This window comes from Pimephales promelas, chromosome 18 (genome assembly GCF_988280905.1).
Source record: "Pimephales promelas chromosome 18, fPimPro1.hap1.1, whole genome shotgun sequence".
Taxonomy (NCBI): domain Eukaryota; kingdom Metazoa; phylum Chordata; class Actinopteri; order Cypriniformes; family Leuciscidae; genus Pimephales; species Pimephales promelas.
The window spans coordinates 26,142,220-26,163,885 of record NC_142786.1 but is presented as its reverse complement, the minus strand read 5'-3'; the positions used below and the strand labels follow the sequence as shown (position 1 = coordinate 26,163,885).

Below are 21,666 nucleotides of genomic sequence, written 5' to 3'. Positions count from 1 at the left end.
CAGTCAGCTAAACCCCTCAAAGATCAACATCTTTTTTTGCTTCTAACCTTACTGTGAAGTTATACTAGTAGACCGTTTTATAATGTTTTAGGTTATGATTTCGGTTCTCATTCCGGTTGTTGATATGCTAGCACTTTGCTAATAAATACAACAATTATAGAAGTGAATAGAGACCTACCCAGATTTGCATGAACAGTGTTGCTCCCTGATATTGTTAGTCCCAGCCTCCGTCTCGATTAGTAGGAATTGGGGTGGTTCAGTTTTTGACTGTGACCGGTAACGTTAACGTTATGCTTTTGCCTCTAACATGTGGATGCCTTGTTGTTTCTTGCGTTTCGCCTGTATGTCTTGAATAGCCTTCAAACGCATAGGTTCCTTTTGCCTACTTCTATCGGACACTTTATTTGCTGCATTATAAAAGTTTGATAACATTTCAGCTGGAAGAGCTGTCGCAGAATAACCGTGTTTATACCAAACCAGAGCACAGATGAAGTTTGACGGAAGTAGCAACAGTAACTAAGGGGGGCGGGGCTTAGCCAAAGGTAAATTACTCACATTTGTTAGGTTATTTCAACCAAGATTATTATTGTGACAGATGTACAAATGATGTAAGTAAAAAAGACAAGTTCTTGACTTCTGTAGGTAGAGGTCTTAATTTATGCAAAGTTTATGTAAAGAAGAAATCTGCTTTTTGTAATTTCATACCTTTTTCCCACGTTTATGCTCTTAATTGATGCTGTCCTTGGAGCAAGTTATGCCTTATAAAGTTTGACCTTCCATATACTATACTGTATGGACACAGTTCTGAGTTATCAAATAAACAGACAAAAAACTGAGTAACCAGCTTTTTATTTTCTTTTTTTAATAAATACAAACCGTTATTCCATTAAAAATGCAGTGCGTCAGGTTGTTTTACATCTTTACAAAGCAAAGGGCCTTATCAAGCGGCAAGCTTTTGTTTTAGTGTGCGTGGAAGAGCAGGTGTGTTGCTTATATTTATCCGTCTCTCCGTGTGATCCTTTGCTTTCTTTTTTCAACGCCTTGAGAAAAAAAAATCCAGTCCAAGTAGAGGATTCCATGGCACATTTTGTTCTGTTGTGCTTGATTGCATAGAAATTATCATTACATACAAAAAACAACAAAAATGTCACTCATATACAGACATTTTCCTGTATCCTTCTATCTACAAATTGTTTTGTTGAATTTAAACTAATGTTAAAACAATCGATCAATAAAAATCATTTAAAATTATTTTTAAGAGCATAATTTAATGAGTTACAAATATAACCCAAAATAATGGAACACACACAGGATGAAAATCAACACATTAGGAGCTTACACCTTAGTTTTATAAGGTAGGTTAGCATAATGAAAAAAACACCATCTCTACTCCGTGATCAAACCATCCCTTTTCCATTCAGTGGTCCATTTCAACATATACAGATTATACAAATTAATTATGCACTCAAACTAGCATGAAAAAGGTGTGGTATAATAACTTGACAGAAGAAATTAAATTGCCGACTAGAGAGCAACATAAATTTACAAACATGTGAAGAGTTCAGATGCAAAAGCCTCTAAATGCCATTTGAAATTTTCTTCTTTAATGATGATTTTTGTCAAACTTGTATATTTAAGTTAAGTAATTTCACTTAAATAACAATTAATAGGTAATCATCATTGCCATTTAAGTGAAATCACTGAACTTAAATATACAAGCTTGATAAAAATGATCATTCTAGAAGAAAATTTCAAATGGCACTTAGAGGGTTTTTCATCTGAACTCTTCATGTGCCCTTCTCAGTGCCCAGTATACTTTGATGATGACCATCACAATAACTCTGCTGCATTGCCTCCAACTACAACAAGACAGCCATTGCAAAAAAGATAAAAAAAATCTCCACTCAACTCCATCCTTTCCCTTGCCATCCTAGCCACTCCTTCCTCAGCGTTTCCCCAGGAAATCGTCTTAAACACAAGACACTTTGGCGTAAATGCTCTCCGACTAATAAAATGGTGCCTGAGGGAAACATGTGGCAGTCTTGTTGCATGGGTAGTTAGTGGCAGTGCAGCACAGTCAGAACAGAGAGGTTAATGCATGTGTGAGATGGACCGGAGACAACGTCACCAGTCTAACAGGACACTTCGGTGGACTTGGGAGCCTGGTCCACAGAACTGTCCATGTTGTCGGTGTGTGAACGTCCACGTTGGTTTTCGGAGGTGTGGGCTCGAGCGCGGCCTTCATTGGTGTGGGAGCGACTGCGGTTGCCCTCGTTGGTGTGCGACCTGCTGCGGTTCCCATCAAAGGAGGTGATGCTGGAACCGGATGCTGTGCGGGAACGGACCAGGCGGGTCATGCTGGCTGAGGGCACTGAGAGGCAGAGGAAGACAGATTAGGATACATATTTGCATTTGCTTATCAAAACTGGTGTATTATGTTAAATCACATGTCTCCAAGTTTAATATAAAGAAACACTACCGTTCAAAAGTTTGGGGTCGGCAATATATTTTATGCTTTTAAACGATTTCTCTTATGCTCACCAAAGTCTACATTTATTTGAACAAATATACAGTACAATTGTGAAATATTATTACAGCCGTTTTCTTTTTAAATATATTTTAAAATGTAATTTACTCCTGTGATGGCAAAGCTGAATTGTCAGCACAGACTGTCACATGATTCTTCTGATTTGCTGCTCAAGAAAGGTTTATGGCGTTATTTATGGTTAGAAATTATTTATGGTGAAAATATTTAAGGAAACTGTGGTGCATTTTTTTGATAAATCAAACTTTTGTCCTTTTAACATTATAAATGTCTGTCACTTTTGATCAGTATTATAATTTGATCAGTGTCCTTGGTGAATAAAAGTATTAATTTAACTTACTGATCCCAAAATTGTTAGACAACTTTTCAAAATACTTAAGAAAGTCAAATTGAGCAAGTCAGGTTGAAATTTAAAATCACACCTCTAGATGGCAGCACAGCGCCGTCATTTATGTTGTTATTTGTACACGTAATAACGTGTGCCACTGCAACGTGTATTTTTATAAAGACACAGATGTATGTAAAAAACAGACTATACTGAACAAAAAGACAAAAACAATACTTACTGTAACCCATGCCCTGAATGAAGTACTTGAAAGCCTCTGTTAGCTTCCCAGGCTAAGGAGACAATAAAATGAGACAAAAACAGCTAATCAGGTCGAGGTGGAAAACAGATTTCACTAAGTACACGTTGAGAAACCGGATGGATTCTAACAGCTGGTAGCAACAGGTGGCTATCTGAGAATTAGAACTGTGCCATTGCCGTCCGTAATGAGATTAGTGCGGGCCTCATCCCTAATCATCATCCTGTACCTTGAATAAACTGGTAAATTAATCTAAATGATCATAAACTTTATAAATACACACCTGGTCGACCTGTGGCAAGCCTCCACAGTCAGACATCTGAAGAAAGAAGAGGCCCATATGTTAGTTAAAATGCAGGGAAAACACAAATGCGTCACTGCTTGTTTCTCATTTCTGTTTCTGCCATTCATGCAGGTGTCTAAAACACCTAGTGCTCCATTAACTCCACTGGTCTCAGCACTTATCGGGGATAAATAGGCCATTTTGGGTGACATAAACCTAATTCTTAGTCTACCTGAGGGTGGGCTGTGGAAAATTAGGTCAGCCGAGGTAAAAAAATCAGCCAAGAAGCTGGCCAGTGTAGACCGCTTCTGCTCTACCTGGGTAAATTAGTCACTAGATAATGCTGAGCTATCGGAATCTTATCAGCCCCGACTTTTCCATGTGGACTATAAATACCTGCCAGCTTCACTAGAGGCCACTCACCTTAAGCAGTGTGGCTCTGGTCGGGTCCAGCTTTGTGTTGCACTCAACCTGTACAGAAAAAATACATTTTAAACTACTAAATAGGCATGCGACAGATATGAAGTCTGGGTGTGCAGGATTAAATGCATTCAAAGTCAGTTTTTAATTAAAAAAACTTAAAAATCTGGCAAATATAGGTAGTCCTGAATTATAAATTTAAACCTACCACAGCATCCACTGCAGGGGAACTGTCTCCAACAACCAGGAGTGCAGGACATCTAAAAACAGTGTGACAAAGTCATGACTACAGGAAATCCTTCATTCTCTAAACGTTTTTTAAACAGTTTCAGACTTACTTTAGAGTTCTGACATTGACGTGGCCACCGGGTGTAGGCCTCTCGATTTCCAGGTCTCTGCGGCTGTGAAGTGGATGAAAGCATTGATTAAATATTATGTCAACGGACAATGCTTTTTAGCAAGACGTATTAGTTTTGGTATTATGCTTACCTGTTGTAGGACTTGACAAAGAGTTCCAGATTGAACTGGTTCATGTCATTCACAATGTGGTGACGGAACCTGCCAATAAGATCATGGTTCTGTTGGATTTCTTCCTGGAAAAATAACAATAATAAAACCCATTCATGTTAGTATAAATCCATTTATTAAAAAAAAAATAAAATTATCTAAATTGGGTCAGACATTAAACTTGACCAACCTTTCCGAACAGGTGAGAGATGAGCATGTCAGGCATGGCTTGAGTCCAACCAGTGATCTGTAAGATATGCGAATAAGGAGCCGATGAAACAACACACACAAAAGCTTGAAACGGTATATAAAATACGAATTTTAGTGGTTAGCACTCACTTTATGTGCTGCCCAGTCCATCCAGCCTTCAGCACATGGGTTGATGTTTATTAGCACAAGGCCTTCCGCCATAGCAGGGTAATCCAACTGAAAAAGAAAACAGCATTTCATCCAAACATGTTTAAACGCTTATTTAATAAATAAAGAAACTTCAAGTCACGCAGTATTTTTGGGACATTCCTCAGCAGCCAAATGAATGCCAAAATCCACAGGAAAATAAACTCTCTTTTATCCTGGTTTAATTAAATCTTGAAATCACTTATTAAAAATCAAAAAAGAAATCAAACTCACAGCAAACTTAGCAAGGATATAAGCACCTGCTCCAACACCCAAGCCAATCACACTCTTTAGTCTGTGGGGTTTAAGAAAATCAGTTTAGGATTAAAACAACAACAACAACAACTTAAATCTACCTTAAGCTGTTAAATAATAAAACAAACACCTCACCCAAAATGTTTAAGGATTGATGGAAGAGTCTCAGACAGTTGGTCCATGGAAGGGTACTCATATCTGTATACACACACACACACACAAAAGTCAATTATTATAGTTCTGCATGAATTTATAGATATCCACTTGTCCGTCTAAATATACTATAACTCACCCAGTTGAGAAGGTGTTAGCTCCCTCTTGCTGCCCTGGTGCATCTACATGACACACAGCAAAGTGCTGCATGATCTCTTGCATGTCTTCATGGCTGAACAAGGGTTCAAAGCAGCTTTTTTCTATTGGAGAAGCATAATATATACATTAAAGCCAATATACTTATGAAAAACCTCTTTATTATCATGTCTTGTAAAGCAAAACAAAAAGATTTAAGGGACAGTTTTATAACTGGAGATACAGTTTAACAGTATAACAGCTTACGGTTCAGTCCAATATCATGGAAGGTGAGAATGACGGGCCGGTCACCCTTGGGAACTCCTTTCATGGTACAGTGGATTCTGCCAAATGGAGTCTCCACATCATGTTCCTACATGACAATACAATGCTTATCAGCATCTGCTGAACAATCATAAGCAGCATTAAACTGATCTGCGGTACAATTTACTTCAATAGCGCATATCTCAACGACAACTGGTGAATGTTTATTCTGTGTAATTAAAACCCTTCAGTTTTGTGACCGTAGCCACGCAATTTAATGTAACATTTAAGGGCAAGCACAAGTTGAAACCCGTCTGCAAGTTAACCTCAGACCAACTGCAAACATTTTAAATGCTCTCACGGTCCATGAAAACTATCCATCTGATTTCACAAAGCATCAAACCCCAATTATGACTGACACAATTCCTTTCTGTCAAAACCACTAAGACAACAAAAAATGGTCAATGAAATCCCTAAAATGAGCAAAAAGCAAGATGAAGGCTTCTACTCACAGCGACTTCAATCTCGAATACTAATTCCATTTCAGAGTCTTCCAGAACCATGGCTGCCAGCTTAGTAAATCAGTAATTAATAAAAGTGATGTGAATGAATATAAGATCCGATTGGAAGTAAGCTCCTGTGGCACTTTGCTAATATTCATCTGTGCGCAGGGTTTTATACCCCTGTTGCTGTCGCTCGACATAAGCCCCACGGTCCCAGCATGCTTTGCACCAAGATCAAAACAAGTTAATTCTAGTTAACGACATCCGTAAATTGGATCAGCCTGTGCCAGGTACTTGGAGTAGCCAACTCTAGGCCATCGGAAACTTGGGCACGTGGAGCAAAACTATAATGTGATGATTGGGGTGGCGGTTCACATTGAATAATTGTTGTCTTCAAGCAAATCAGACAATAAAATGCAATTGAGTTGCATAGAAGTTCAGGACATGGTAATGGCCAATAACTGCTGACAAATTTCTTTCATTTTTTCCATTCTAACAGAAATTACTAAAGTACATTTGAAAGACAACTTGACTAAAAAAAGCATTTCCAATGAGATTCTGTATTTCTTTACGTTTTCCCATGTTTCAAAATGGAAGCTTCAGAACCACTAAAACCAACAAATCATAAATCATCTCCAACGGGTTGAACTTTAACTTTCAATTTAACTTTCAATTAACTAAATTAACTTTTTAAGTTAATTTAACACTAGTGACAAACAATGACACTGAGTCATTGAGAAAAGTCTTTGAGTGCAGTTCTCCGGTCAAAGATCAACTGGCTGACGCTGCAGAAACTAGTTTCAGCCGCCTCAAATTGAAGCACAAGCTGCTACATCTTTAACACAGACAAGGACATAAACGTCTTGGCTTTGTATAGTGACTGAACACAAACATATGTTGTCTCCCTATCGGCACTAATCTCTTTAAACGGGACGAGGCCTACGTGAGCGGCTCAGGCAGATGGCCGGTGTATCCCTCAGCAGCCCACGTCATTCATCTAGAAGCTGAACACTCTTATTGAACACATGACCCAAACTTCAGGACTTTAATCTGTGTGAGGATCAGCACGCAAGGATGCATCTCAGAACTGTGGTGTCAAGACTGGCACACTTTTCGATTAAAACTACTGTCCAGAGTAAAGATCGACAGATTTATACATACTTTGTCTCATCTCATTTGGATTATTATACGTCCCTGTCCTCGGTCACGGCTTCAAATAGTTCAAAATGCTGCAACCAGATTTTTAACTGGGGTTCGTAAAAGAGAACATAATACTCCAATTTTAATGCTAGCGTGTTATAGAGTTGAATTGAATGGTCTGGCATCTTCTTATTTGTCTGAATGACCTGGTGACCTAGTTGTTGAAAGTAAACCTAGAAGTTGTTGGACCTAGGCTATGAATAGTCAGTCTGTCTGTCTGTCTGTTATATATATATATATATATATATATTAACCGATTAATATGATTAATATATCGCGATTAATCACATCCAAAAATAAAAGTTTGTGTTTATATGTGGGTGCACTGTGTATAATTATATATATATATATATATATATATATATATATATATATATATATATATGAAGAGTTCAGATGCAAAAGCCTCTAAATGCCATTTGAAATTTTCTTCTTTAATGATGATTTTTGCCGAACTTGTATATTTAAGTTCAGTAATTTCACTTAAATAACAATTAATAGGTAATTATCATTGCCATTTAAGTGAAATCACTGAACTTAAATATACAAGCTTGACAAAAATCATCATTAAAGAAGAAAATTTCAAATGGCATTTAGAGGCTTTTGCATCTGAACTCTTCATATATATATATATATATATAAATAACACACATCCATGTATATTTAGGAAAAAATATTTATATATAAAATATTTATGTATTATATAAATTATATATAAATCTATATACAGAATATACATGAAAATGTTTCTCAAATATATACAAGCATGTATGTGTATTTATATATATAAAATAATTATACACAGTGCACCGTGCATAATTATATATTATGTAAACACAAACTTTTATTTTGGATGTGATTAATCGCTTGACAGCCCTAATATATATATATATATATATATATATATATATATAGCCTTAGTTAGTTCGCAAAGTTACAGATGCAGAAAACCATCCAAATAAAACCCAAAAATAAAATGCTTGCCTTAATCACCAGCTGCTGGACAGCCTCCCTTAACCCCTAGAATAGAGAAACAGTGCAAGTTAATAAGTGTTCACTTCTTTATGCATAAATATGTACGTTCATTACAAATCTTGACCAAGACAACGGTGTTTCCCATACTTTCAAATCCCTGTCCACAAGCAGAGGCTTTGACTCAATGAACTGGATATCATCCATTCTCAACAAAGACACCTAGAGGTAGGAAAAAGCTGACATTAACACAACAAATAACAACAACAAATAACACTTCAAATCATTTACCGCTAACTTCCTCCAAGGTCAAGATCAAGTTCCATGTTTTTGTTTTGGTGTAATTCAGTTTTGGCAACGGCTATTTACAACAACTTTATGAGTGGATATCCTGAGTATCAAGGAAATAAGATGTGATAAATTGTCCTTTCTCTTTTGTTTTGCGTAGCCTTAAACATCGTCACTGTTTATGACAAAGTGTTTATTTCTTAATTTACAGTTTCATATTTTCAAGGTTCAAGGATATTTTATTTGTCACACACTGTACATAAATATAATGGGGCAGTGAAAAGCTCCTCCCTAGTGTCTCATTCCAGTGCAACAAGAATAATAATAGATTATCAAGAATGTTATGTGAAAAATATGTAAATGTAATATAAGATGAATAAAGAATATACAATTTAAAATATAATAAATCATACAATTTATTTGTTCATCATGTTATGTTTAGTATCATTTCATAACATTATTTTTTGCAACTTTAATCTGGGAAAAATGTATTGGATGCCACTCCTGTGCAATGCATACACATGCGATCACTATATTTGCAGTTTTAGATCCAGCTTTTGCAATTTTGGAGTTTAACTACAGCAAGACACATTTCACACATTACGCATACATTTCTTTGGGCGTGTTTTTAAAAAAAATATAATTATATCCTTAGCTTTTCCAATTTGTTTTGGATGATGCAGATCATGCATTCCTAAAAGACTGTTGATGCGCATGCAAATTGAACGAGAGCTTGAACAAGCTCTTTGTCTGACTGAGGTTTCTAAAGGTCACATGTCAGGCTTTTCCTCTGTAGCGGGTCTGGACGCAACACACAGGAAGCCACAGACACAGCTGCTTCCATGGCTCCTGCAGTCCCTCCACCCCTTAAACACTAGCTGCTCCAAAACCAGCATGAAAGCCTTTGTGTCTTATCATCCCACAGGTTCAAGGAGTGTTCCTGTACCAAGCCCCTATAAAAAGAGGCAGCAATTGATTTTCTAATTCACAGACGAGCTCTAGGAACCAAGCCAAGCTGTTTATCAAGAGGAATTTCTGTGGTTCAAAAAGCATGATTGTGCAGTCCATCATTTCCACAGAAGCCCCCTACACACATTCCTGACCAGAATCATGTGAGAACTGAAATTACTTGCGAATACTAACCAAGCTATAGAATATGAGATTTATCTTTTATTTTTGAATATATAATCAAAATCAAATACAAGTGAAGTCAAAAAGTAACGGTTCCGCTGGCAAGTAGGTCACCTGCTTGTTTTTCAGTTACCTGCCCTTATGGCCTCTCTACTAATCTTTTACCTGGGAGTGGCTGGCAGTGGCAGTAATGTCTCAGCAGGATATAAACTGCAGTAACATAAGGACAGATCCTCAATGTACTTCAGAAAATCCCAATTCACCTGTCCATCTCTCCAGACCAGGTTTCCGTTTCAGTTTACAATGGTAAACATGACTTAATGTCTTAAATTAAATATTCCTATATTTGTATGAATGTGCATGTTTGTTTTCATTAACTTTGGTTGCTATATAGCATCAAAATCTGTAGCTTTTCTGTATTTTTATGTTGGAACAGAGAGAACCAGTATTTCTTGCAGAGGAAAGGGAAATGCTTCTTTCATTTCCCATAACCATTTCTTCTTCTTTTTTTCAGTGATTTCCAAATTTCAAATAACTGTGTCTGAAAATGTAACTATAATCAGTTACAGAATCATCAGAGTTAAAGGAGTAGTTCACTTTTGCTGAAAAAGTGCAAAAAAAACTTTTGCTGATAATTTACTCACCCCCATGTCATTCAAGATGTCCACGTCTTTCTTTCTTCAGTCGAAAATAAATTAAGGTTTTTGATGAAAACATTTCAGGATTTTCTCCATTTAATGGACTTCATTGGGAACCAAACGGTTCAAGGTCCAAATGAGAGATTCAGTGCAGCTTCAAAGGGCTTTAAACGACACCAGACGATGAATAAGAGTCTTATCTACTGTAGGACCCTTCGAGTCATGACTCGAAAAAAAGATTTGTTCGTTTTGATGAACGAGTTTGATCAGAAGAGTCATAAACGCTCAAAGAACAGAGCAAGGCGAGCATTTGTGCTAATAAAACTTACTTTATTTATTTTTGAAATGACCGATCGTTTCGCTAGATAAGACCCTTATTCATCGTCTGGTGTCGTAGCTGCACTGAAACTCTCATTTGGACCTTGAACCGTTTGGTTCCCAATGAAGTCCATTATATGGAGAAAATCCTGGAATGTTTTCATCAAAAACCTTATTTCTTTTCGACTGAAGAAAGAAAGACATGGACATCTTGGATGACATTTTTGGATTGAAGTTTTTTTTAAAGTGAACTACTCCTTTAAGCCCATCTGCAGAAACAATGACTGCTTCCCTAATTTTTGGGAATCTTAAAATCCACAATTGATCTAAATCTGGAAGCCTTGAGTTAAATCTGGAATTAAGCATCTGTTGTAGACCTATATTCTTATTTGTGAGAGATTTTGAAGATCGATGACTGCAGGGGTGCTGCATTCTTACAAAATTTCTTCTCACATTTAAGCAATAACACTTGTTGACCTAAAACACAAACAGACAGTAATCTCTGATCTTTACAGCCACGTATGCATAACTATAAAATCGATATACATATTTTATACATTATCCTTCAAGTCATTATTGACATCAGTAAAGGTGTCCATATACAGCCTGCTCAGAGGCTAGACGAATAATTCTTAAAAAAACAACAACAACAAAAAAAACACAGCTCTGATGCACCTCAGCCCTAGTATCAGAGGTGGCTCTGCTTTTCTTTTGTGCAAATCATTATTTTAAGGGCCAGTTGTGGCTTAATGGGTAGAGAGTAGGACTCGAAAAATGTAGGTTCTCTCTTTCACGCTCAATGCCCACGACTGAGGTAACCTTGAGCAACCCTAACCCGCAATCACTCCACAGGCGCCACAGGTAATTGCTGCCCACTGCTCCGGGTGTGTGCATCCACAGTTTCTAGTGTGTGTGTGTGTGTGTTCACAATCACAACTCACTGTTCCTGTGTGAGGAGGTGGACTTTGAAAGGTTAGATGCAAAGGACAAATTCCGAGTGTTTAAATCCTTTATGACATGCCACCATAGACAGTATGCATGCCACTTATATTTCTATTAATACCTTATTGAATATTATTGTTTATAATTCAAGTTTTTTGTATTTAATATTATGTTCATTTCCTAAGAAAAATTTAAAACTTCTATGGCAACAAAGTAGTCTATTACATCTTTATGATCTGCTTTAAGAAGTAAACAAGTGAGATTGACGTTGAAATTATAAGTATTTCACAAAATGTCTAACAGCAACAGTGCATTTTAACTGCTAAGACTAAAAACTAAAGCAATACAAACAGTTAATTAGTATATTGTGTCGGATCATGCAGATTATGTTATTCAGATGGGTCAGGTGACATAAAATGTAACCCATAAACCTAGATAAAGGGTTGACTCTGATATAGTCTCTGTGGTGTTCCAGTCTGGTCTCAGTAACTGTAGGCTAATTTTGCATGCAACACACCTGATTCAGGTCATTAGGAGAAAGCTCCATAAACTGAGTTTAGTTAGACATATGAACGGAGAGATATACAAAATGTGCAGTGAGGTGAAAACTAATGTTAGTAGATATCGTACATCTCATATTCATTTTACCACTCGAGCTCACACTTGTTGACATTTGCACGTGCAGCCAATCACGCACGCGCGGAATGATACACCAACAACAAAAAAATTAAAATAAATAAATAAAGAATTGTGGTTTCGCTGTACAATTATAAGATACTTTATACTGTTTATTATTGCTGTTATTGTTACTGTTTAAACCGGGTATATTTTTTAAAGCTGACAAATACATATCTTGTTCGATATCACGAGATGTTTTACACACGGTCTGCTTTATTAGATAAAGAAACAGACAATATTGTAACATAAAAAATTATGATATAGCTCTTTTTATGACTTACCGGTTAATTGTCCCAAGAATAAAAACAAGAAAGTCCAACAAAAGTTTTGGAGGGTGACAACTGGCTACGTGCTGCTCGCGACAGGATGTAGTGGAAGGCAAGCAATTATAAAGATGTGTGTTTAGTCAGTCCTGCCCACTCCTCCTTCTATTGGGTAACTTCATTGAGTCATGCCTTCTTTCACGGCATTGCGTGAGATATGATGACTGTGGAAAATGTCTAAGGACTGGTCTTTCACATTCTAAAATTATTTTTCTCTCCATGCAAGATTAATACTAATTGCATACAAAGAATACAGAATACTTTCAAAACTGATTATTAGTTTGCATCAATAAAGTAGCCTATTGTTCGGAGTGCATGCTGTATGCGTGTGTGTCCTCTCTAACAACACAATGCTTTCACTGTGTTTAGCTTATTTGAGGCAGTGATAACAAGGACACATTGCTCAGGAACTACCAATATGCTGATCAACTCTCAAGCACCATTTACACCACAAACTGAATTAAAGTTAAAAGTAAATGTTCAGCATGAGAGACTTTTCATAAATCAAAACTCTCAGGAGATCACAGATATAGTATGTAAAGCAGGCAATGGGCCAGGTCATATTGTGTTGTGGAAAAATACTGAAACCATTGTTAACCAGATAAACTTTTATGATTTTAAGATTTATAGGCAAATACATATTGAATCAAAGAGTTGGCTGCTCCGGGTTCTAACCTGGGTTAAAGAGAATAATAACTGATAAGGTTTGTGGACTTTTACCTGAGAGGTTCATATCTCTGTGTACTCAGAACAGAGTTTCTCATGCAGTCTGGTGCTACACTCATTTTTAATCATCCACCTAACATCTCCATTTATATATTTATAAAAACAAACTTGATTCCTACAGTAGGCCTACTAATAACATCATAGAGCTATAAGTTAGAGGTTGACTATAAGCTTTCAGCCATTCTAAATGAAATATTTTAGCACACAATCTAAAGGAAATCAATTCCGTTATCATTAGTTTTCACAAAATCTGGGTTCATGACATTGGCTTTCATTCATGTCCTTACACTTGGAATACAGAACAGGATTCATCTTGAACAACTCGTATCTGGTTTGCACAACATGGAGGTCATTGGATTCCTCGTATAGAACAGATAAAACACTGACCTCTCTCGTCCTACGGGATCTTGGCATCAGACGAATCAGAGGAATAAAAGGAGGTTCAAAACCAAAGGCCGTTTTTTGCTATGGCCATCCTACAACAGGACAAAACATTCATTATGTTATCATTTAAACCACACAGAAATGCCCACATGATCCAAATGAACATTGCAGTGTACTGGATCACTATATAACAGTATTAAAGGTCCACATGCCTTCATTTCAGGTAATGAAAGGTCAATGGGGGCAAGTTTGAAGTAGAAATGATGACTGACTATCTTGCTTTCTTCTTGCTATCCTTGCTGACTTGTCTAATTGTTCACCAACAAAACCATTCCCCTTTAAGGCATTATTTTACACTATTAAAAAATAATAATATAGTGCTCATGTTTCAAACAAAGGATTTAGCATACGTAGTATCAATCATCTTGAAGTCACCATGAAAGTAAAATGGGACATTTCTCATGTTTTTATGAAATATTGCAGAATGCACTTCTTTAATCAAAATAATAATAGTATATCTCCTCTCTTCTCTGATGACGTGTTACTCTGTCACTCAAACAGCAATATTAAACCACCATCCAATCATTCCAATCAAGTCCCACCCTACATTGGTTTTACTCTGATTAGTATAAGTCACAATAGAGGGGAAAAGACTATTGCAACTTATGTTTCACGCTGACTTTAAACTGCATTAAACTGCTTCAGTGCAGATGTAGAATGTGATGCAATAACAGTAGTCAGATGTAGTATGAATCATACTAAGCCATGATTCAGACACGCATGACATGAGACAGCAGGCTGCAATGTACAGTAGGCCTCACCTCAACCAATCGCGTAGTTCCTCAGAGCGGGTGCTACTCAGTTCAATGTCTCGTATTACTGATTTACCAAAGATGACAATAGGATGTCTTAAAGTTACACAATGAACATAAACACTATTTACAGTGTATTATGGAAGTGTTAAAGCAGTTTATAATATTCTATAGTATTCCATATAGTATGTAAGCATTAAAGAGTGGATAAATCTTCAAAATTATGGTTTGATGAAATAAACAAGTTTCAAAATTAGGTCATGAAGTAGTTAATAAATGATAAACTAGCCAATGAGGTGCCAACACCAACTCTTCCATGTGCGATCAAAGTATTATGGATTGTATATTAACGTGTGTTGTGGAACAGCACAAACAGCAGCTCATAAACAGACAATATAAACGAGCAACCATGCAAAAGACACACACACACAATTACTAAAAGTCTTAATCTTCATCATGTCTCAGCTGTGAGGAAGTGCTTGCTAGTAGTTCATTGGTGCCACTGGAACAGGCATCATATTTTTAGAGGTCATTTCTAACAGAGACTGTATCTGATCTTCAATCAGTGTATCTCCATTATCAGTGGTCAAAAAGGCACTTTACTACTCAATTCACTTTGATGCTTATGATAAAGTTACTCAATAACTACAGCCATAAATTCAAGGGCATAATAAGAAAGACATATTTAGTGTAGATGTATACTTTCTGACTACTGACTATTTCTACTCTAATGTGAATTACAAATGGTCCACAGCCATTGTTGCTTGGTTTCTCACAGCAGTTTTGTCCAGACACACCCTGGGCTGTTCTCCGGCAAAATAAACCCCTCTGCTTGAATTATTTTCACAGCTTTATCTTCACCAGTAGGTGAAAGTGGATTGATTTCACATGTGTTATTGTAGAAGAGCCTGGGTGCATGGGATCACCTAGGCCTACATGAAAACTCCCTCTCCACCATGTCCACTTTACTCTGACCTGGCAACATGGTAGCATTCTTGCTACAGGTCATTGCCTTTGCTGATAAGATGCAATGGATTACTGAAGGGGAAAATTGCTCTGACCTGACATTGTTTTGTTTTCCATGAAAATAACCTTTAAAACAGGCCCTAAACTCATTCACTAACAACTTGCCAAAGGCGACACTACAAGGTAACCAGCATCCATCCAAGTTGTCCAAGCTAAATCTTTAGGTTTTAAACATTGCTTGACTGCAACACAACAGTCTAGAACGGTGATAATTATGTGTCATGCATGAATCGGATTCGGCAACATACATAAATCTAGTATACCTGTTATATTTCCATGTATTTTAGGTTGGATGGGGAAACTGTTGAGGCCAAACATGACTGCTGCACCACAGGAGGGACACGGGTATTGATTTTACTAAACAGGAAAACTGGGTTTGGAATTCCTGGAGAAATAAAGACAGTTCAAAAATTCACCTTCCGGTTCATCTGCCACAGCTTAAAAAAATTGGAATTCTCAGGAAATCTAATGGAAGTTTCATCGCATAGTGCTGAGAAATACAAATGAGATGTTTCTGAAGGAGAGTATCCCTTGCAGGTTGAGCAAATAAAGTGAAATAAGTACTCAATGAAGAAATTACTTGCCCTCTGATTTTTCAGTAAACTGGAGCCAAAGGCAGTGGTAATAATTACTCCATTGCTGTGGTAGATTATGGACACAGGTGCCTTGCTAGTGCGATCTCTCTGTTAATCATTTTATCCACCTTTTGACCTTATAGCCAGTCATAGGACTTTCCTCTCCGGTCCACACAACATGCTCACAGCATCAAAACAAAGGCACATGGTCGCATGATCATAAACCCAAGTTAACTTATTTCCTAATGAAAGGTCAGGACGTTTTAAAATATATTGGGAACACAAATGTAATAATCTGTCCTATGTAGACAGACAGACTACTAGATTTTATAAATCATGAATTATGTAAAGCCCTGGTCCACCCATGAGAGAAACGCTGTAGTGACTAAAAGTATCACACTAGTGCTCACTCGGCCCTCGGCGCTGTATAATCACCTGCATTAGGCCTACTAAACACTGTAGGTGTGTCAAACGCGCATGACCTCACGTAGCCTACTCAGTGCAGACGTGGCCGACGTGACTGGTGCGTCTCTGATAGGCGGGGCTAAGGAAGTTTTTATCATCTTAACTCTGTCTCTAGCCGTGGAGTAAGACTGTACTGGCTGTTAAATGTTAACTGAACTTTACTTTGTCCTGAATGGACTGTTTACTTATTACTGAGGCCTACGTTTAAAAGCCCATTTAAGCGTCATAAGCTTGTACGCAGGTTTGCAAAATTGCTAAACTGACTTTTCACTTGTCGTGGTACCAAAGCAAATTATAAAATATGATCTAGTATTAATATTTACTATTAAATGTGTCTACACTATTCACTGTAGCTTATAAATCTGTACGTTTTCAATTCTAATATTGAATTTGCAATGTAAATATGGAATGATGTAGATAGGCCTACTGAAGGGCCTTTAATTTCTGAGAACCACTGCCTTAAACAGCATTCATTTGCATATCGTATATATCATTTCACATGAGATTGAAATGCTGCCATTGTGTCCACACACCTATGCACACACAATATTACAAAATAAATTATAAAACATAAAATCAGCCAGACGGATGGTTGAGGTATCGGCACGTTCACACAAAGAATGATACAGAATATGTATAGCTATATTAGCGTCCATAGTTTGTGGCATGGACTCTGCTTTAATTTCATATAAATCGATTTTTAGAACTTCATCTTTATTGTTATCGTTATAGGCCTAGTTATCATCCTTGGTTTGAACAGGCATTACAGGGGCTTAGAAGCTTTTTACACATTCATAATTCTTCCCATCATGGAATCTTTTTTTAAGAATTTAGTTCTAAGTGATTTTGTCTTTAATTATTTTTTATACTTAATTTTTGACAAAATTGTATAAATTAAAAGCTTGTAAACATTCCTTTAATCACTATCAAAAACAGATAAATATGTAAGTATTACGCAATAATTCAAGAAATCTCACCAATGTATCCTTTTTTTTCTTTATGTAACAGTTCTCCAACAGGACTGTGAATATAGAGAATAAGACTGATAACACCTTAAAAGTGCTATTATCTCTATAGAGATACAGAAAGAATTTTCTATGCCTGTTAAAACCTACATTCACCAAACCAACACAGACACGTGCACTCACTTATTTATATGAGACAATGGGTAGCTTTCGTTAGGACAGTCAACATCAACACATGGGCACAGAGAGACAGCATAACTATGTATCATTAGTTTCAAAAATACTTTGCTCACAGACTGTAATGGTTCAGGAGCATGAATAACCTTCTTCACGCTCATCCACCCAAAGTGCCTGAACGGATAGGCCAGGAAATACATACCTTTAAATAAAATACTCTGTCCATCTGTCCACACAATTTCTGTTTGAAACTGTTTTTTCCCCCCAACAAATTTTCAACTGCAATCAACTTGGTTGTTTGTCTTTTAACTTAAATTACATTAAAGTAACTAAATAGTTGAACCTTGATAAATAGATAACTTATTAAAAATAGCATAAAATTGCTTAACTTCTTTTGATGAGTTAAAGCAATGTAAATATGTTATCATAATGTATTGATCATATAATTTTTTACAGTGTTGTAAAACCAAACAAGAGGGGAAAGAGCATCAAGATGAACATCTATTTTAAGACAAGACAAACATTTTAGTCTGTTTAAGGTTTAGTCTGTGGTATATTTGCCATCCCTTATCTTTGCATGGTCAGCTGTCAGTCCAAATGCGGACACCAGGTTTGAACATGCATAAATATTAGGACAGAAATATTTAAGTCGATCATATAGTAATCAGTGTTCTTCAGTGGTGTGGGTGGATAATGGTTAAAGAATCATGGTGCTATTGGGAATAGTGACAGCTTAATGTCAAAATTGTTTCAAAAAGTTTTCGGGCCATCAGGTTACTCTGCTGCCTACTGTTACTGCTCAATACTTAATTTCGAAACAGAAGACATTATCTTCTGTGGAAATTACACAAAACTTTTAAAAAGCCTTTGACTTTGAAACTTATACAGACCAAAACTGACATTAGTCTTTCACATGTGGGTTGTGTTAAAGATTTGTTTTATGTTTTTACATTTATTTTCAGACATTTTTAAGTTCTGTAAAAATTCGTTCCTTCGTTTATTTAATATTTTCATAATGTGAAAGTGTTTTTGTTGGTCCATATCTGATCTATTTTTATCGTTGTCTATTACCCGTGTTTTATGTCTAGTTAAGCAATTTATACATCAATGTTCTTTAATTTCTTTAGTCGATATCTAACATTAACATTTTACTGCCACCCTGTGGCAAATGCGAAAATAGACCTTGTGACGCAGAGTAAACCTATTGGTTTTGAGGGGAAATGGCCTCCACTTAATGAACATTATCTTGGATGATGTGCTAATCACCGATTAACATACTGATCGACATGTTTTGATTGGCGAGCACAAACATTATGTGAATGTTAATGTAGGCTATCTGATAGTCTTGTATTCGATCTCACTTTTAATGTTTTAAATGTTTAGGTTTATCAGCCTAACAAATATAGTCTACTGAAACATGGGCTTCCATAAAAAAAAGTGTATCTGCCGCAATAAAATTAGTTTTTTTGTAAATTTTAAACGTTAAAATATAGGCTATTATTTTTGTAGTCCCTACAAAAGTCATGAAACTGGTTACTATAACATTTCTTTTGATGAGGTTACAGACTTTATCTACTGCAATATTATTATACAGATTTAGCCTAAAATAATTATCTATTATAAATAGGCTACACTACAAATAAACTTTAAAGTATACAGTATCGGGGCTATTGTTAGCTATATAAATGCACAACTAATATTACTAATAGGAATAGCATTCAGAATCAAACCAAAATCAAATGCAAGACGCGGTTTTTATTTAAAAAAGAAAGAAAAAGTTAACAACAAAAATAAAGTGCAATTTTAGGACATTTACATTTGGTCACTCTCTGGATGTTCACCAGCTGACATATCTAGTATTAAACATTAAAGGAGATCTGAGGAGACCGGGGTGATCGTATGGGAGCTGTGGAGGCAAAGATAGTCCAAACGGAGGTCCTGGGGACACACGAGGTATTTTTGCTGAGACCAATTGACATCCCACGGCGGAAACAGGGTAATAACAGTCAACTAAGTCATATTCATTAAAGTGGTTTCTCTTGGTCGCTCCACGTTGTGCGTCAACATAGCGTGGAGATTCCTCCAAACGTGTGCTGCGCATGCGCTTCACTTCACGGTCGCTCTTTAAAATTGATTCTATGGAAAATGGGCCTGTGAATTTGACTTCGCGTTTGTTTTCCGCGACTGTGCAGACTGGCATGAGAGGCTCAGGAGCGTGAGAATGATCTTCTTCACACTGGCCAGGAAACACGTTCATTATGTATTTGAAATGTCGGCGAAACATTTTTGGAGTAATGCCACTCTCATCCACTTTCCAGAAGTTCTTTTTAGGATTCGGATAATCCGGATCGACTGGTACCTAAAATAACGCACAAAATTGAAAAAATTGTTTCGGATAAACAAAATGCACAAATGCTGTGTGATTCGATGCTTCAAAATAACTAGACTTAAAATACCCTAATAAGTTACGCACCTTTGCAAAACACCTGTTTGATGACAGACAGACTCTGATGTTGTTCTCAATGCCTTTTTTGTCCCCGAATACAAATGGTTCCAGCTTCTTCATTATCTGCACAAAATAAGGTATATTGTTAGCCTACTTCATAGAAATGGAAGACAACATTAAATCGTATAGGGCTATTTCGATAATTCGTGATTTATTTTTAGATTAGCCCACCTGTTTGAAAGTAAGCATCTTGTCCGGTGAATCTTGAATTGCATATGCAATAAGTCCGATGTATGTTCCTGTAGAGTATTTTTTGCACTTCTTTCTCGGAACGACGCTTGATCGGGGCAGCAAAACATTGAATCCTCCGTCAGTCATCATGATGAGCTCCTGGTCCAAACTCTCACTGAACACTGAGAAGACCAGCCTCCATTTATATCCAGCCTGTAGCTTTCAATTGGTCTAGGTGTTGCATTCCATTAGGCCTAACTACTGTTCATAAAAAAAGAAGTGTTAATGGCCGGGCGTTCTCTTAAGCTATATTCATCTAAAATATCAATATGCATTGACAGTTAGGCTACTTGCAACAAGAATGAGGTCAATTGTTGATTTACTTTGATTTTAAGAAATAGCAGTTTAAAACAGTGGGCCTATTTTAATGTTATGCCTCTTGTTTGTTTTGGACAAATGAAGTATAGCCTAGCCACCCACGGTGCAAATAGGCCTAAATGTTACTGTAAATAAAGGTGGATTATATTTGTTCCCCCAAATTAAATACAGTAGCCTAGTATTTAATTCAGTAGGCTATGGTAAGGTAATTCTTTACACTAAAAGGCTGTAGCCTATTACAAAATGTTTGCTTTACTTAGACTTAACTTATGGTACAGGCATCATTTATTAAGTTACTTAATTTAATAAAGCATATTTGAAATAAAGAAAACAGATTATGACTTATTATAACAATTATAATATATTATATAAGAAATAACAAAGGGAGTTGCTAGAAATATAAGCTTTGTCTTGAAAATTTCAGTCATAACCACAGGGTTAGGCTTGTAGACCTATTTTGAACTGGTTGTTGCTGAGTTTCTGTGTTTTAATATGCTGTACATACCGTTCAAACGTCTCTTGTGCCCACCAATGTTGCATTTATTTGATTAAAAAAATACAGTAATGTGTTGTTTAAGAAACATTTTTTATTAGCATCAATGTTGTGAAGCTTAATATTTTTGTGTAAAGTGTGATAACATTTTCAGGATTCATGATAAAGCATTCATGAACATTATCATGATAAAGTTCAAAAGAACAGCGTTTAGGCTAGTCCTGTCAAATAGATTAATTGCGATTAATAAAACATAGGCCAAGGGTTTTTGTTTATATACAAACATATATTAAATAAACAAACTTTTATTTTGTATTAGCCATAAACGCTGTTCTTTTGAACTTTATATCCATCATGAATCCTGAAAATTGTATCACACTTATTAAGATTATAAAATATTAAGCTGCACAACTTCAACATTGATGCTGTTGATAATTTGTTTAATATGTAGCC

General features: G+C 36.3%; 3 protein-coding genes across 3 annotated transcripts in view; all 3 read right to left on the bottom strand.

Annotated features, from left to right (window-relative positions):
• The window catches only part of ctnnal1 (catenin alpha like 1), a 94,568-nt gene extending 94,238 nt beyond the window's left edge, over window positions 1-330 (bottom strand). The window contains exon 1 of the mRNA XM_089123263.1: window positions 179-330. Within this exon, the coding sequence (XP_088979389.1) occupies window positions 179-190 (12 nt within the window). The 5' untranslated portion in view covers window positions 191-330. The remainder of the gene's footprint in view (window positions 1-178) is intronic.
• Window positions 331-1,424: 1,094 nt separating this feature from the next.
• On the bottom strand, window positions 1,425-12,629 carry ndrg1a (N-myc downstream regulated 1a). The gene is made up of 16 exons (XM_039681207.2): window positions 12,494-12,629; window positions 8,368-8,439; window positions 8,230-8,265; window positions 5,546-5,651; window positions 5,283-5,403; window positions 5,126-5,188; window positions 4,970-5,030; window positions 4,679-4,765; window positions 4,530-4,586; window positions 4,322-4,425; window positions 4,171-4,233; window positions 4,041-4,092; window positions 3,836-3,883; window positions 3,413-3,448; window positions 3,112-3,163; window positions 1,425-2,371 (listed from the first exon to the last, which is right to left on the bottom strand). Exons 2-16 carry the CDS (start codon window positions 8,422-8,424, stop codon window positions 2,133-2,135), a joined length of 1,182 nt encoding a protein of 393 aa, XP_039537141.2. The 5' UTR covers window positions 8,425-8,439; window positions 12,494-12,629; the 3' UTR covers window positions 1,425-2,132.
• Window positions 12,630-19,400: 6,771 nt separating this feature from the next.
• Window positions 19,401-21,649, bottom strand: LOC120485182 (forkhead box protein H1). The gene is made up of 3 exons (XM_039680771.2): window positions 20,343-21,649; window positions 20,139-20,234; window positions 19,401-20,024 (listed from the first exon to the last, which is right to left on the bottom strand). Exons 1-3 carry the CDS (start codon window positions 20,490-20,492, stop codon window positions 19,503-19,505), a joined length of 768 nt encoding a protein of 255 aa, XP_039536705.2. The 5' UTR covers window positions 20,493-21,649; the 3' UTR covers window positions 19,401-19,502.
• Between the last annotated feature and the right edge of the window lie 17 nt (window positions 21,650-21,666).